The 17,733-nt window shown below is 36.3% G+C and overlaps 1 protein-coding gene across 2 annotated transcripts; it reads left to right on the plus strand.

The window, feature by feature from the left end:
* Positions 1-5,680: 5,680 nt before the first annotated feature.
* LOC113677718 (carbonic anhydrase 2) lies at positions 5,681-17,090 on the plus strand. 2 transcript variants are annotated; one of them, XM_089212374.1, is made up of 8 exons: positions 5,681-5,804; positions 12,594-12,657; positions 13,027-13,053; positions 13,759-14,090; positions 14,430-14,522; positions 14,786-14,852; positions 15,167-15,435; positions 16,021-17,090. In XM_089212374.1, exons 2-8 carry the CDS (start codon positions 12,609-12,611, stop codon positions 16,144-16,146), a joined length of 963 nt encoding a protein of 320 aa, XP_089068500.1. In that variant the 5' UTR covers positions 5,681-5,804; positions 12,594-12,608; the 3' UTR covers positions 16,147-17,090. The 2 variants fall into 2 exon arrangements, with proteins under 2 accessions (XP_089068500.1, XP_089068499.1); XM_089212373.1 differs by lacking the exon at positions 5,681-5,804 and adding an exon at positions 10,860-10,939.
* Positions 17,091-17,733: the final 643 nt, after the last annotated feature.

Consider the following 17,733-nt stretch of genomic DNA (forward strand, 5'->3'; position numbering starts at 1 on the left):
TTTTCATTCTCTTCTCGATACTGACATGGTGAGGAAATACGTAAGCTAAAACTAAACAAAACAAACATTAGATTCACGACAAAACAATAGAAGACACTCGCTTAGCAGTGACGCTCTTTAACCCTTTAAGTCCCACCAGTGACGAAGACAGGATTTCTCTTTACACTATCAGTACAAAATCAATCAAGGAAAGAGATACCCCAAATATTTCGACGAAGATAATAGGAGCTCGGAACACGAGTTTGAGGTTATCTTTCCTTATTTGGCCCAACACTTTCCAAGTGAACTGACAGTAATTCTTCCCCAGTCTCTTCTGTTTAAGGTTTGATTATTGTGATCGATTTATCCTGTTTTTTGTGGTCCTTATGATGTCAACTTAAGCTTAATTCCCGACCAAATGGAAATTTTTATCAACTTCCAAGCGTTGAAAAGACTACTTAAATTTTGCAGATATTATAGAACTGGCCCCATCTGATTTTTGTCAGGTATGTGAGACTTTGAATAACTTAGAGAACATATTTTTGAACAAATCTGGGTAATATCTTTTCCAGGAAATTTGCGCTTTGTTTTCTTTGCGGGGATTGCGCTGGAAATTTCTATTCTAGAACACATTTTGTTTCAGGCTAAAATTTGAGCCCTTAGTGCTACTATCACTGCAGACACCTTTTTTACCATTTCTAAGTGTCTCGGTCTGGAAAGTTTTGTGTCATATAACATTGCGTTTTGCAGTTTTTCTCCAGTGCATGTCATCGGGGCCAAACAAGTTAGCTAAGATAAGAAAAACAAAGACAAGTTACGTTTGTTATCAGGGGTTGAACTTACCTCTCGAATAATAAAACCGTTGAAGACTTTTCTCAGGTTTCCCAGTTATTTTGGTAAATTAAAGGTCCCCGACCGAATGAACAGTTCAACACCTATGAAAAATGAATTCATGGTACCAGATTGTAAACTGCTTTTTATTGGTGTCAATAGACCCTTTCATATTCCTGGCATTCGGCAAAGTACACAAAACCTGCTCACTATGTTAGAAGCAGCCTATTACCTGCCAAACGGCGTTTTAAATGTGATAATTTGACCTGCTGATTGTCAAACGAGTATGAAATTGAAATAAAGTCTAAACAGGTTTTACACGAGTAGGACTTATTCTTTCTTGGTCAATCCTCTATATTCGGTTATGCTTTACATGATGGCGCAGTTTGTCATTTTTCTTATAGAACAGAGTTAAAACTTACATTGACAAGAAGTCACCGGTATTGAAATGAACCTAATTTTTATTGATCGTTTTTGTTATACAAGTAGTATCAAAACGCTATCGACAAACCAATTCATCGCCGATAAACGTCGACAGCAACAAAAGGAATCGAAATTTTAGAAGCATGGATGCTCACGATCCAGGAACACAACAACGCGGGCTGTTGATATCGGACCGCTGAGGGATCAATACTCCAAAGTAGAAAGGATAGAATTGCACAACCCTCAGCTGTTGAAAAATCAACCAATCATAGCGAATATCTTTCTTCATAAACTAACTCACGATCAGTTGACCTTACCACCACTTACAAATTAGGGGTGGTATGGCTTGCCAACCTCAGACTACAATGCAACGGGTCTCAGTTGTATGTATTTCATGGAGTCTTTAGTTCCTTTATCGAAGCTCAAATGAATACATTTTAACCAAAAACGTCACATAACAAAGCATTTTGTTAATAATTAAGAAATACAATGGCAGAGAGAGAATTGGGCTGGGTCTCATCGATCATTGTTAAGAAGGGTTCTTGTCTTAATCATAGGAAAACTTTCTGATTAAATTTTTTTTTTGAGGTTCAGCTTCTGATTTTAAAAAACAAAATCCAAAGCGAACCAGAAATAACCAATTTAGAGCCACGAGTTTCGCTCAAATGTACAACTCATGCGAAGCACGCTTGATCATCTCCAAAAAAACATAAGAGATAATATGAAAACAAATGGAAATGAGTTTCCGTCATGATGATGCACGCATATAAAAATCAGTTGCTTGAGTCATGATAGGCTTGTAATCTGTCATTAAAAAAATGATTTTTTAAAAGATAATTTTGAAATATAATACTTCTGTTAAGAGGATATAATAACGAAATAATTAAGTGAGTGTTAAAATTACATTTATCGCCGAATTACGATGTCGTCACTACCGGCTCAAAGTAGTCAATAGGTTTATTACGGGAAGCAGGATATATTGACATTAGGCATTGATAATATTTTCGTCTCCAGGTAAAAACAAAACCATACAAACAGACTTGGATATTAATACCAAGTGGCATGAAACTATATCATCGTTTCCTCTCACGTGTTTCACCGAGATGAAGCATAAAAGGGGACGAAAAAACCGCTGATCTCTGCATCGAAAGGCTCAGTCTTAAGCCCCGGCCCTAGGGAATAAAATTGACGAAATGCTGCTAGGGTAGTGGAATGATGGGGGTAGGGGGGGGGGGGGGGACTTATGATGGACTAAAGGAATACAAGGGGCCCAGGAGAAGAATTGAGTGCCCTAGTCGCTCCCAGTTCATACTTAGATAAGGCAATGAAGGCCTTACAGTCTGTTTGAAAAATGAGCTCTAAGGCATTCACGCGGTGTTTCTTGATGGTATGAGCCTTCAGCATAAGATAACGGCTATTTATTTCTCTCGATAAGAACTCAACAATGCCTCTTTCAATGCGTTTTTGGGACATCAATTGTACATTTTTCATCCTTGTCGATATGCAAGGGCAGAACTCCACTGGTCATTTGTATTTGGCGAAAGTAATCATCCGGCTGACAGTCGATATTTGTGTTTTTGAATTCGGCGTTCACGACTGACTTCCTTTAAACTTTCCACCAGATATCCTTTGGACTAAAGGTTCCCACTCGTCACATAGTTTATTACAAGCATGGGGAATATACTGGCAGAGATCTCTCTAAACTCTTATAGCGGGAAAATAGAACGCATTTTCGATAAGAAAATCCCGATGAATTGTAATCTTAAGAGAATAGATACTTCCTTGTTCAAAGATTGGATAACATACGGCTTTGGTCTCCTGCATTCCAACTATTTTTTATGAACTACTAATTTTCATCCTTTGATCCGTTTTTGGTAAAGAGATTAACTCTGTTTGCCCCTGTGTTCTAAAGTTTTGTTAATATTACGGAGCGGTGTTTGCCGAGGCATGTATTCTTTAGGATGATTTTCGTGACCAAATCATACTTTGGTCTGTTAGCATTGAAAGCATCAGCGCATACTGATTGAGAGCTTTACGTGCCTCTTTCAGTTCAAGTCTTAAAATGAAGGCTTAAGTTGAGAGTGGTTCTCTATTGTTGACGATAATGTCACGATACATTCATTTGCTTTCTTGAATACTTCGTTGAGGATCGTCTCCAGATTTAGACAAGTACCATGAGAAACTTCTAAAATCAGAGAAAAGATTTAAAATTGCTTGCCTTTTTTAAGAGCAACGGTTAGTTAACACCCACATGTAGCAGATTGATACTGGGTGGTTTTGTTTGTTTACACGGTGGGTTCATCCAGTCCCACTTGAGACCCAGTCAAACCAATCTTTCAAAGATTAATCTTTCCATCCAAATGTGTAGAGAACATCGAACTTGTCGTTGAAGACAAATTAAAATGCGTGTGTTAAATTGATATTTTCCCGGTTCATAGAACTTAAATTAATGATAGAAAATAAATTTTCAAAAACAGATGATATTGAATGTATTGTAATGCTTGGTAACGTGTTGATTTGGTTATTTTTATTTCTGTGTTGCTTTTGGAGTCATCATCAACTATATTGAAAATTTTACCGTTGTTGATTTTACTGAAATAGATGTTAATTACAATGGAATGTTCGACTGTCTTTTTTAGAACTGTGAGTTATTTTTGTTTTTCATGCAAAAAGTATTTTTCCGTTGAGATGTTTTACTTACATGGAAGTTGAAAACGTTTGACTTGTAATGCAGCTGAAAAGAAGGAATTAAGTTTTCAGATGTTAAGCTACTTTAAAACCAACTCTAGTGCCCCAATGCAAGCCAGTTGATAGGAGACAAAATCTCTTAAATGCGCTATCTGCTTATTGCAGCTTTTCCTTCCACAATGTCACATATCTAAACACGAAATTAGCCTGATCTCATTTCTTGGAAAGTAGAGAAACCAAGGATTTGTGAATGAGGTTATCATGAATAAAGTGGACTGATTGAACTTCAAACCCACTTGTACGTACAAGTTTGCCTTCACGCTTACAGCTTTGTGTTTCATAATTAAGCGCTTTTCACCTAATAAGTCATAAAAGAAAATCTGTTTATGCCAAAATGGCTCTTCCTTGTTCATTCAGCGTCTCGTTTTAAAAGGCTTTTATCTTGCACACCGAATTAAACGAAGCTAATTGCTTTTTGATTGTTGGCTTCAAATCGTGAGTTTATTTGACGTAAGTATTTGGATGAGAACGACTCCTTCATTTGTATGTAATTATTGTAAACAAAGTATTAGGTCTGCACTTTCGTCTCTTTTCGATGTTAGTCGAGATAAGTTCTTCTGCTCGTCTTATTTTGAGAACTTATTTCTATATTAAGTTTACTATAATTTTTCTTTCATCGTCGTCTGGGAAATACGAACCGAGTAATTTCATTTGCATAATGAAGAACAGAGGAAAATACTTCCTTCTCAAGCTGTTCTCATATGTTTCCCCGATGTTTTTCCAGTATTGAACCTCAGATAATGTTCTGCTCGCATATCAACGTCACTTCAATGAGGAATGAATATCGAGTGATGTCAGAACTTCTGAGCACGACAGAAGAAAATGTTCTTTTGTCGCACAAATTTCTTTCACACTGTTGCGTCTATGCATTTTCCTCAGATATAAGCTGTACACTCACAAGACGACTCGAATTAACAATAAGATTTAAATTAAGTTAAAAAAAAACAAAGCAAAATTATATGAAGGAAAGTTTCAATAATATTGTCGAGACAGGTTCAAAAATAAAGCGTTAATTCCTTTTAACAGGAATTAACATCGAATTTGTGCCCCAAAATTTTGTTTCAACTCAGTTCAGTTAAGTTTTTCTTTTAGTCTTGATAGACGAACTTGTTAAATATGGACAATTTAGACTATAGACTAAGCTCTCCATGTTCAATAGTCATAAATCGTGTTTGTATTTGCTTTTATCATGAATTGTTGTTCTCATAAACTTCTTGAAAAGTTGCCAAAAAGACGAGATACCAGTGCAGTTCACGTGGGAAGCTTTACAGTTACCATGTGCGCATGCTCACACACGCTTTGATCACGTGGAAAGTTCGCACGGCTACTTTTGCTACAAGGTTCTCATCCAATTAAAAACCTCCCTCCTGATAAAGCACATTATTTTGATATCCTACCAATAACCGAAAGAGTTTCGCTGCATGAATTTGCTTAAGCATCTAATTGAAGGCAAAACCTGATCGAAATGTACTAATTTTTCTGTTTCTTTCTTGTAAGGCGAATTTTTATGGTTGAAATGCACCAAACAAGGTTCAGACTCCGAGGATTAATATCGTTTTTCATAATAAAATGTGTTCAGTCGTGTTTGTAGAACCGCTATTAGAGACAGTGAGGGGACTTTTTTTTTCTTCAAGCGCAAGCAATTAAAACAATATCAATTGACAAAAATTAACGAGTTAATTTTTCCGATTGATAGTGACTCTTCTGTATCCCTTAAATTCGGCTGCTTTTTTTTTTCCAAATCAGAAATCACACTCATAGAAACTAGCCAAGGAAAACATATCCAAGATTGTACGGAGAAACCTCTTTTAAGAGAAACTCAGGTCGGTATCATTCTATTTAATTTTCATGGGACTGGTTTTAAATATGATTTACCATTATCAGTTACTTTAATTTCATTTAATCGACTTTTCTATTTTCATTGAGATGTTTTTATCTTTGGATCTAATTTTGAGCAATTATGAGTTCTCTGACTTTTATTTCATAGCGAATGGAGCATCAATATTCATTAAGAATGTTTCGAAATGTTTCGAAAACAAGAAACACAAATAACAAAAACGCTAAAATTTAATTAGAAGCTTACTGTGGAATGCCGAATACCGTCCACCAGTTTCTATATTCAACCATGCAAACTTAGTCATTGTGCGTGAAAAATGAATTGCACCCCGATTAAGTTAAATGTTTTATAAGTGATGGCTTTCTCCATGCGGTTTGACCGGTCTAATTTGCATGGCGGACTCTCATAATCGCCCATACTCACTAATTGGTAATATAACTGAGTTCGAATAGATCTTTAGCACTAACTGTTCAGTCTCAATGTCTGTTGTAAACAGCTTAGCAATCTGATCTTCAAGTTCACTATACGCCCGTAACATTGACTCGTGTGTCATTAAGTGAGCAACCGTTTTTTTTTCTGTTCAGGTTTATCGTTAAACATGATGAGTTGGTATATTGGTAGGCGACGCCATCGGTTATATCGCAGAAGCGGCGAAAAATTTTATTTGCGTTTCTTTGACAGGCAAAGCAAGCGGGAGAGACTCAAAAGACGTAATGTGCTAAAAAAAATCCTTCGTGCTTACCATGCTCTTGTCTTTGCTCGATGAACTTAGAAAACGGCAAAAAAAAATTTTTTTTCTGAGAGCTACCAACGCCATTTCATTTGTTATGGCTAGAATTTGCAGACATAAAAGTATCCAAACGTAATTTTCTCAAATCTCACCCAAACAAATAAACTGTTCTACCGATTAATGAGATCAGAGTCAAAAATTAAAACTCCACGAATAAAAAATAACATTGGTAAAAAACCGACACTTTCAGGAACAAAATCAAACTTCGAGTGTTATCACATTCCTTCAAAATCTGTGATGCTAAATAGTCTACAGGCCAAATAAGAATGAATAAAGGGGGTAAGTTTCTAAATAAACTGTGATGCTGCGTCAGTGGGAGAGTATAACAGGGTAATTTAGTATTATGAACTGAGTCGATAGCGTAAACTGGCTACCTTAAAGAGTCAAAGCTGAAGTTTCGAGCGTTAGCCCTTGATTGGAGCGAATGGAAGGCCAAATACAGATAACTTATCAATCTTTTTTTCTTTTTTTTTTTCCACGCATTCGCTTACCTCTGTTTTCACAATGATCAAGATCCTAGAGGTTCAATTTAATTTTGAGTAAGTTGTATTTAGCGATTAACTCTACCCAAGAAAAACGTGTATTCCTTAAGTTCAAATTCCAAATATTTTGATAGAGTTTAACGGCCATAGATACACGCAAGAATATATGAACTTCAATTCACTTCCTTTCAAAGGAAATAAAGTTAAGAAGTAAACATATTCAACCTTGGCATTGTAACTATGTAACTTCGCAACAATTAAGTACTTTATTTCAAGATTGATAACATTTCAGTTTTCATGGCAACAAAATATTTATTAAATCAAAATAGTGCACTTTGTGTCCATGTTAAAAATAGGGTCAACGGAAAGGACAAAAATAATTTCTCTATTCAAAAAGCTTTAATAAAAAATTCCTGCTGAGACTTTGTCATGAAATCGTGAAAGGAACGTAGTGTTAAGTTTTTAGCCATGAAAAAAGAAAAAAATTGAAAAATGTTGTCATCGAATCAAAGTTTTTCAATTGCAGCGCTGCCCAACATCGACAGCTTTGAATTTTTTCAGTCTTTTTCAGTCTCTGTCTCTTCATGATTTTATTTTAGTTGCAAAAATGCGCGGTTAGTTCAACCAAGGAAACAGCGGCGAATTTCACCATTTCCGAGTCATTTTATGCCGGGTGTGTGATATTGTGTCATCAATTATTCAGTTTTCCCGTGTCAAGTATTGTTAACTTTACCTTGGCAATTTAAGGTTAACTTGGTTTTTCGAAATCTTCCGAGCCTTTTCGCCGCAATTCGTTCCGTGCAGATACAATCAAGACCTTGGAACGAAGGCTTTTCAGAGAGCGACAGCCTCTGTCACCCATTGACTTAGCCTCTCGCTGTTTATGTTGAAACTGTTTTTAAGCATGTTCCGTTTACTTAACACTCCATTTTTAACGTAAAAAATGGTTTATCTGTTCTTTTTATTGTTTCTGAGGTCACTAAACACAGATGTTGACCGTCTACAGCATTGAAGTCTTCCTCTTCGATCCTAATCTTTCTACTTTATCAGACGGAGCCTAAACTCAATTCGTTTGGCTTTGATAGAATTGATTGAAAAGTCGCAATTAATTGTCTTGCAAAGAGAAGAAAAGTAACGAGACGGGCCTTGGAATTTCTTTTCGATGTCTATATCATGTATTTGGTTTGGTTCATTTGAATACCGGGCCTGAACTCGAAGTTGGTTTCCGGTATTGGCGACTGACTTTGACAAAAAATTCAGTGCCGATCAAAAGAACATTTTGATCACATTTTTGATTAGATATGCGGTGTTTGGACTTGTGTTACTTTGGCAGAACCGTTTTTTGCGAGCCTCACTACCTTTCGCCAGGAGCGCTCTTCTATAAGACAATTCAGCGGCCTAAGCTATCATGTAATGAAATAATCCGATAAATTCTTTCTTTCTAAACTTTGAAGCTTTTGGAAACTTTTCAGTGAGGGTAATGGCAATATCATAGATTCAATATAGTTAATGTCTTCTTTCTCCTGTGATCTTTAACCAACTTTCTTAAAAGAAGCCAAGAAAAGGACGTGCCATTAAAGATTTAAAAAGATCAAAGAGCGAATTCCGAACGATCCCATTTTATCCTTTAAGCGAGCCACGATCAAACTTCAAAATTTTTATTTCCAATGGTCTAGCCAATCGTCTAAAAAGTCTATTTTTTTTTGTTCAACTTGAAGTCCCACTTAAAGCCACTAAAGATAATATTTTCATGTGAATAAGCCTAATTGCCGACTTTTTGGAAATCATGATAGCGACGAAAAAATGGGATATTTTTAACTCGAAAAACTGTTACAGAATCAAAAAGTAAAATTGGAAATCTTCCGTTTTTCTAATGGCGTCATTTTTCACTTCAGCTGTCGTGGAATCACATTTAGCAATTTTATAACAATATCATTGTCGGTAATAAAACATATCGAAAAGATTGCCATCTGTAATTTACTATATTGATCTGATGGCGGTGATTGGAGGCTTACGTGAGCTGAAAATATTATTTTGATCTCTGCTTTAAATGAATCTGAGAACTGGCTAATATAATTAGGAAATGGACAGTTTCAGGTCATTTTCCGTTTTTGAGAAAAGAAAAAGAAAAATAAATGCCCAGGTGAACGAAACAGTATGGTGAAAATCATATGCTGCATACTTTTCAAAAGCCATTTTATTTAGGAGCAACCTTGCTCCAAATTGATTCGTTTATTTTGCCAAGTCATGTTGTTCTGCAGGAAGCAAACTGCAACCGCATAATCCTTCGGCTAGTTCTGATGCTTTAGGTCACAGAACTCAACAAATTTTATCAAAACCGGAAAACGAGCTTGTTTCTCAACTTCAAGAACAGAAATAAAGCGATTAGAGTATTGGTAGCTCTCCGATCTTCACACAAGAGTGTAAACAAGGGACAAAAATGTTACCTTTTGAATTTCAGCTTTGAAATTTACGATACACAGAGGCCGTTGTTTTGGCAGAAACTCATCACAAACTTAAGCTGATATGCTTAAAGAAGGGTGTCTTCTTGCCTCTTGCTCATCTATACACGGAGAAATAAGTTGTTGTCTTTTGATAAGACACTACTGAGACACCGAATTGTCTTCTTACGTAAGGACGGAACACTGAAAAACTGAAGTGTCCGAAGTTCATTTTGTGCCGGTGGCACAAGTTAATATCGCCTTATTCTCAAGTTGTTGATACCTCTCATAACACTAAGATCAACATTGTCAATATATTCTATCCACGATTACGTTATCCATAAACAAAAAATATAACAGTGGTTGAAAATAGTATTTACTTTAGTCCAAAAGAGACATTCAATAACATTTAGTTACATTTCGCAATTCCAAAATTTATCAACACGCCTGAATACCAGAAAGTGGTCAAAACGTGTTTCAACCATCAAAACAAAACAAAAAAAAAAAGAAAATATAGTAGAGATAACATTAAATGGATAGCAAATATTTTATCAAGTGCTTCATTAAGCTGAAATATAGAAATATACCGAAAGTTTTAGTGCTGTAAAATACATCCTCTAAGCATGAAAACATTTCCACTTTAATGCACGCCGTTTGTAAGGTGCTGGCATATTAATTTTTTTCATGGTTTAGGACTACAATAATTTTCTATTCAGTAATTTTAGAAAAATATCTACAACAAATCTAAAAACTTACAGCACGTGCTTTACTGGGAACATTCCTCTGAGACGCACGTGCCAAAATTGAACAATATGCATGTCTTCAACACGTGCAACGCACATAAATGACGTGAGACGACTATAAATGTAGTAATATACAGAAATGGCTAATATAAAGGGGATCTAAATGTTTGCGCCTTGGTCCAATCAGAGAACTCCTTTTTTTTTAGGTATATTACAGTGATATTCTGTTCCTAGAATATGTTATTCTTGAAAAAATCTGCGGTAAAGTTTATAGATCGAAACTATGTTCAGACTCTTCTCTGATTTATCTCTTTATAAAACTCTTGCCACTGATTTTGACTTCCGCTGAGTAGACGAAAGTGAGATTTCTATTTCTTCTGGAAATTTCTGTGTTTATTGGTAAATATGGCAAATATTTATTTTTGGCTGTTGATACCGCTAGAGGAGACAGTTAGGACCCTTATACTACCAAGTGGGGTCATCTAAACAATATCAATTTGACAGAAATTGATGACGTTATTGATATTTTCCAAGTGATATTGAGCAACTCTTAGGCTTTAAATTTCTTTGCGCCAAAAACTCGACACCACTTTCATAGAAACTAGCCAAGGAAAACAGATCCGAAATTGGAGAGAAGTCCTTTGAATCCTTTGAAAGAATTTCAAGTAAGTGAAGAAAATTTTACCAATAGCCTCCCGAGACAAATCAATTTTATTTCTTTAGCCATTTCTCGTTAAAAACGGGTTAAAATCAAGCACGACCACACTTTTTCGCCCGCCCAATGTTAAAAATTATCTTCATCTAGCCGATCCAAAATTTTAAGTTCAATTTAATTTTGTCAATATTGTTGAACCAAAATTCTTGTTTTCTTCCACCTCGATACAGGCTAAGCAAAGGATACTTAAATTTGTGAGAAAAAACGGGGCTGAAATCTTGTATTCATTTTCTTTTTATAAGTCAGTGTCTTTTTCCATAGGGCAGCTCTCCTAGTCGTAACTTGGTAGCGTTTTTTCGGCAACTGAAATCGTTCCCTTTCGTTAAAGGTGCAATCGGTGCAGCTTTTAATTTTCTGTTTAACTCAAATCGAGTCTGAATTTGCACTTTTTTAAAATGTTTTCTGGCATCCGTTTTTTTCCTCATTTGTTATGGAACAGTCGTATGTATTTCCTAAACCAATTAAAGCAAGTATTCAGTTAAGTCTGAGACGTATAGATCAGTTCCGCCGCAAATCTGTAACGTGAATACGTGAAAAGTATTTAAACTAAGTCAAACGTGCACATTGAACAAATTTAAGGATCAATTTTTTATTGATTATAAATCATCAATGGACTTAGATAAATAGATAAACGCGCTTGAAAAGGCGACATTCCGTAGCCAAACTGTGCACGCATTAGCTGAGGTAGAATTGGACATCTTTGAGGTTTTTATCTTTTCTGGAAAATATTGATTACGGTTAAATTTTAATGGATTGTTTTACCTGATTGGAAATTGAAACTAATCAATAGCTATATTCATATAGCAAAGGTGGCTCTTCGTCCTTTTCTACCGGAAAAACTTTTTTACTTATAACTGGTTTTTAGGACAAAAATGTTACTCAACGTGCTCAATGAAAATTTTGTGTAACAGGATGTTATGCAATAGCACGCAAATCACACACATTTCATTTGATGGCCTAATTTTTTTAGGAGCTGTATCACGTGCCAACTCTCGTGCCAACTTGTGCGCTGAATGGTCACATTCCCACCCACATATCAGATCAAATATTACCTCGCGTGCTAACTCACGTGCATAGGTTTGAAACCATACCCAGCACTTACATTCACGACATGAAGCTCACCATTCGCATCACGTGCCGCTCCTGACACGATTTTTAATTTTAAGTTGGAATATTTTAATTTTTTCAATTTTTAGGAGCCAACAATCTATATCATTTCGAGAAATCAAAGCTCGAATGAGTGGTCTGATCAACAAACAGATGCTGAACTGAATTAGTTTCTCCCACTTAAACTCAGTTTGTTTCAATTCGTAGTAATTCTTCGATAGTATTTTGCTGACGCTTGCAAATTCATACTCGACTGTCTTTTCATAAAGGGGTTAAAATTTTGCAAAGTGGAATCGGCTTACGATACAAAATATTTTTTATTTACCTATAGCAATACGTAGGAAACTCTTGCTTCATAACCTTGCCTTTAAAATTAGATTTTCTCACATCGAAACTAATAGCTGAGTTTATTAACAATACTGTAATGTCAGTGGTTAAATCTTAAGCAATTTTTCCGCCATTTATGACTGATGTGATATTTATAATTTCAATTTTAGGCCAGTTTAGCTGCGATGTATTTTCTGTGGCTAATTTCTATGATCGCTGCGGCCATGTGCCAAGGTGAGTTTCCTGCCTGGTATCAATTCGACCAAAACTTTCCTTTTTTTTTTTACAAGGCTGTAAATTTCCTATTAATTTGACGGTTTTCTTTTATAAAGATATTTATGTTGCCCAAGATATAGTGAGATAAGCGGTATAAGTCGCAGTGATAAATCCAAATACAGTATAGATAAAAGAAAACATAACTTGGACAAATATTTGGTTCCAACCGGCGCAAGATATTGAGATATTACATTCTTGGCATTAATATTTTCATAATATTTCGTAGTTATCAATATCAAGAATTTCTCAGATGAAGATGTTGCATGATACAGTTCTTTTAATATCGGAATAACTAACGTTTTTTTTTCTCACGCTTTTATCATTTAGACTATGGATATCTATCTGAACACGGAGGTAATAACAAATATATTTTTTTATTTCATTCTTTTAAACTTTAACTTATTTTGGTTTAGGACTAAAACTATTGGTCCTTCGCACTCGTTGAATTTGAATTTGCCATATGTTTGAATTATTTGCTTTGAAAACTCTTATTAATTTTTTTCGTTCCTTATCCTTTTATTAAAGTTCTTTCCGTCGTACTGTTGTGTTTTTGCCTTTGCATGTTCTTTTTCTCTTTTCTTCCATCCGCTATCTTTGTCTGTTATCTTCTCGCCAAATTTTCGCCTATGATTAAATCCAATTTTATACAGGCCGAGTGGTTACTGAATTTAACACTGTTCCACCCTCCTACTGCAGAGAATATTGAGCTTGTAAGCAATACAAGTCAAAAGCTATTGCGTTGATTTTAATAATTGCGGAAAGACCTACTGATGTACATGTTTCTGTAAGGTGTGAAGTGACATATTCACCGTGGCTCACGTTTGTCAGAATGCTGAAAAGTTTCGGCGACCTGCACAAATAAATCGATGAAAGGCATTTAGCTAACGAGTCTAAGCAAAGTGCATGGGAAACTCACAAAGTCCAAAATTGTTAGGTTTAAAAACTAATAGCTAAGTCACAGAGCTCAATAACTGATAATTTCAGTGACATGCAAGTTCAATTCCTTCGACTAAGATGTCCAAACTTGTTATTGACGATTCACGGTTTTTTTCCCAACAGTCCCGGCTCCAAGCAACTGGTCCAAGATATTTCCACTGTGCGGAGGAAAATTCCAGTCTCCCGTCAACATCATAACAAAGAAAGTGAAGAAGAAAAGCTATCCCGATCTTAAGATCAGTTTTGACAACCCATGTGGCCGAGTGACTGGAGAGCTGCTTAATGCCGGCAGTTCTCCTGTTTTTAACATCGACGGCTCAAAGGGGGGCGCTAAACTCAGTGGCGGTCCCTTGGATTGTGATGAGTACGCTCTTCAACAATTTCATTTTCATTTTGGATGCGAAAATGGTCAAGGATCGGAACACTTGATTGACAACCAGGCTTTTCCTGCTCAGGTACTTATTACCTCTTACAGTTATTTTATGTGAAATTCGAAAATTATTATGGGATCAAATGGGATAATTGTGATTCTTTATAAATAAGGTACTTATTACCTCTTACAGTTATTTTATGTGAAATTCGAAAATTATTATGGGATCAAATGGGATAATTGTGATTCTTTATAAATAAAACCTGTCTCAATGTATTAGTTTCAGATCAAAAAATATATATAGTGTTGATACATACTGTTCCTATTCACATGTATATTTATGGACAAATCGGCCCCAAGTATACGTCATTTATTTTTATTTCTTAATACTTATGCTCTTGCGGTTTTCTTCTTTCGTTTCTAGCTTCATTTGGTTTTTTACAACAAAAAGTACGAATCGTTCCAAAACGCTGTGGATAAACCTGACGGCCTTGCAGTTCTTGGAGTCCTTATCACGGTAAATAGGGCTTGCTGACTTTAATTTACAAACCTATGTGTTCATTTCATCTTTTTATTGTGACCGGCCTGCAGTTCGATGGTGTAGTGAAATAACTGAAAGACGGAGAAGAAAAGTCGTTTGCAAATAGCAACGGAATTGCTATCAGCTCACTCACATAGAAAATGATACCATGAAAGCATTTCAATTACTATGTTATGCAGCCTGAATTTTTAGACATATGAGAAAGTGTCAATAATTTTAAGTGTATCTATATTTTACAGGCCACTTGCCCGGGAAACAGGATTCTCGGAAATTTTGCAAAGAAACTGACAAAGATCATAGAAGAAGGTAAATAGAAATATAACATTCAATCTCGATGTTATAAGAGGCTTCTGATAGATTTCTGCTGTCACTCTTTAAAAGGGTAATCAGGAAATGGTGAAATTACTTGTTTAAATTTGATCCTTTTTGTGACACTTCAAGTAAATAGTTACATTGTCGTCTTTAAAGGTCTTTGCCGACATCCTCTTGATCAAATCACCACATAGAGCACCATGTTGTCAATCAGACGAGCGCCCACGAAGTCAGAATTACCGTTATTTCACCTGATGAAGCACTATTTTTTTCCTCTCATTTAATTTTCCTTGACTTTCTTCTCAAAGGTGCCAGCACCAATGTGACCGTCGCGGACGGAATTAAGCTGAATTACCTGATGCCCTACAATAACAAACAAGGGGACGAAGATGAGGATGATGAGGATGATGAGGAGGATGAGGATGAGGATGCCGCTGATGGTCCGGACGCTTTAAAAGAAGACCCCAAAAAGAAAATCAAATACTACACTTACAAAGGTTCTCTTACCACCCCTCCCTGCTATGAATCTGTTACCTGGATCGTTTTCAAGGACAAAGTCAAGATCTCCAATACACAGGTTAGCTTCATGTAACACGAGAGTAACACGAATGTAAGGATAAGTCGTTAAGGATACAGATTTATAATGATTAACATTGCATGATGTGAACTAGTATATCGCAAGACATTGCTCGGTTGAAACCGAATCTCCTTTCCGTTCTCTTGTTCCACCGAGAACAAGTGGTCAAGATGCATCACTTTCGATAAGCAACTTTTCAATGATTGTGGGTTTCTGTTGGATGTTTCTTTAAGTGATTATTATTTTGTCCTTAAAAACTGCTTTTAAGAAAAAGTAAACTTGAGACGTCTCATGACAGTTTTCATAAAGCGAGGGTACAAAGATTCGAAATATAACTTTTTGGCTGGATTCAGTGTTCAAGATACCTCGGAAGACCAACGCAGAATTTTTTCAGAAAGAGATAGTACACCCGCATCAGTTTTTTATTAAAACGAGGCGACATGTACAGTTGTTTCATAATTATAAAGAATCCTTTCCAGTAAACTAAAGGGGGAACCATATGCCTCCTGCGGTACCCTTTCCCATTAATTACGCCCTGTATTCTGAGGGAAAAGAGTTCTAATGTAAGTTTCTCCTTTTTTCCAGCTCAACAAGTTCAGGAAACTGAAGGCTCAGCACGGTGGTGCTCCTGGTTTGATGTGTGGCAACGTTAGGCCGGTACAACCGCTGTACAAACGCAAGGTATACTCTGTCCTCTCCAGCCGGGACTGAAAGAATAATCACCTTGATTTGCAGAAAAATCACCAGCCTTACAAAGGCTCCAAATGTACACCGCACTAGGAAGGGAAATGTCGCCTTAACACTGCACATTATCACACTTCTTATTTGGAGGGGTCCTATTACAGTACCGTATGCTGCAGCACAAACTATCTTTGTTTGCAGCTGAGCCAGAGATGCCAGAAATTCAGAACCTAGATGTTTGACACATTTCAAACAAAAGTTCTTGTCTGCGAACAAATTTCAGAGTATTTTCTTTCAATAATTCTTTCCTCTTCACCCATAAGACTTCTCATGCTTTGAATTTTTCACATAGACAGCCTATGAGAGATTTAGAATTTCCATCGTCGTCTGAATTCATTGAGATTCTCTCCTTTGAAATTGCGTGCTTTAATGCGCATGCTTTAATCTTAGTTTACTTCCAACTGCTGGCTCAGCTGCTTAACCTAATTTTTCATAATTTTTATGAAAAAGAAGGGTGGGGAGGTGAGGGTCCTGCCATGACTACGGTCTCATTGACATTTCTTGTCATGCCACAGAGGATTCTGTGTCATTCTGAGCATCCTAAGAACCTCTTCCCCCACCCCTCCACCCTACGTCAAGAAATATATTTTTTCCTGGTGATTTATTTCAGTTCCTTTTTGGGAAGGGGGGTTGGGGGGAATTAGGAATGATGCAGGGTAGGTGGACAGGGAAGGAAACCAAATTTTGTAGTAATATTTTGATTTCTCATTTTTTTGTTTACGACGCCCATATTTATCCCACTTAAAAGTTTGGAAGGAAATAAAACATTTCGAAGTCTGCTTAAACAGAAAAAAAAACAGTAAAAATGGGGATGAAAACAAAAGAGGCAACGGGATTGGGGAAAATTTACTTGAATTGTATCTAAAAATTTGTGAAGATGTCAGCGTTTTTTTAAATAAAATATAATCATTGAATATACTGGTGTTTCTAATTTTTGAGAATTATCAATTACCCATAAGCACATCATGCGAGTTTCAAGAATGGAGAGCTGTTGACGCCAGTATTTACAAACTTTTTCTACACACCAAATACGTAACGCGATATATCAGAAACTATTGATTGGGACTCTGCGCAATGCCAAACCTACAGCATCAACTACTTTCAACAACTGACCCTGGAAAGCTGGTTTACTAACTTGGAACAGACTCCCCTCAACAGGTGTCAACCACCACCGGCACTATACAAACGACTCATTCACGACATTAACATTACAAATGAACCGCACAGAACGAGCTAACTTCACTAACGGATCGAGACCGACCAATCACGACTGACCTACGCCACTTGAGTCTTACAGCCAATAACATCATGGCAAAACTGACCAATCAGTGTACACAAACCGGACTAAGTACATTCGACTGAGAACAAATATTCACTTGACTCTGAAGATGACTTCCGCTCAGGTTGTCGAAGCGTCAGTCACCACCGTCCGACAACAGTCCTTCTAAGGACTACACTCACCCGGACGATCAAACTACACTATTACATGTTACCCCCGGTTTAAACCATTTACTGTATATCAGAAATAGAATTCAGTTATCTCATTCAAGACTTGGC

Source organism: Pocillopora damicornis, chromosome 7, assembly GCF_964200805.1.
Source record: "Pocillopora damicornis chromosome 7, jaPocDami1.2, whole genome shotgun sequence".
Classification (NCBI taxonomy): Eukaryota; Metazoa; Cnidaria; class Anthozoa; order Scleractinia; family Pocilloporidae; genus Pocillopora; species Pocillopora damicornis.

What these genes read in the sequence shown, in the direction of transcription:
- LOC113677718 (XM_089212374.1), top strand. Translation starts at nt 12,609, where the DNA reads ATGTATTTTCTGTGGCTAATTTCTATGATCGCTGCGGCCATGTGCCAA. An exon ending in ATATCTATCTGAACACGGAG is followed by an intron (nt 13,054 to 13,758) that starts GTAATAACAAAT and finishes TTTTCCCAACAG; the next exon opens with TCCCGGCTCCAAGCAACTGG. An exon ending in TTCTTGGAGTCCTTATCACG is followed by an intron (nt 14,523 to 14,785) that starts GTAAATAGGGCT and finishes TATATTTTACAG; the next exon opens with GCCACTTGCCCGGGAAACAG.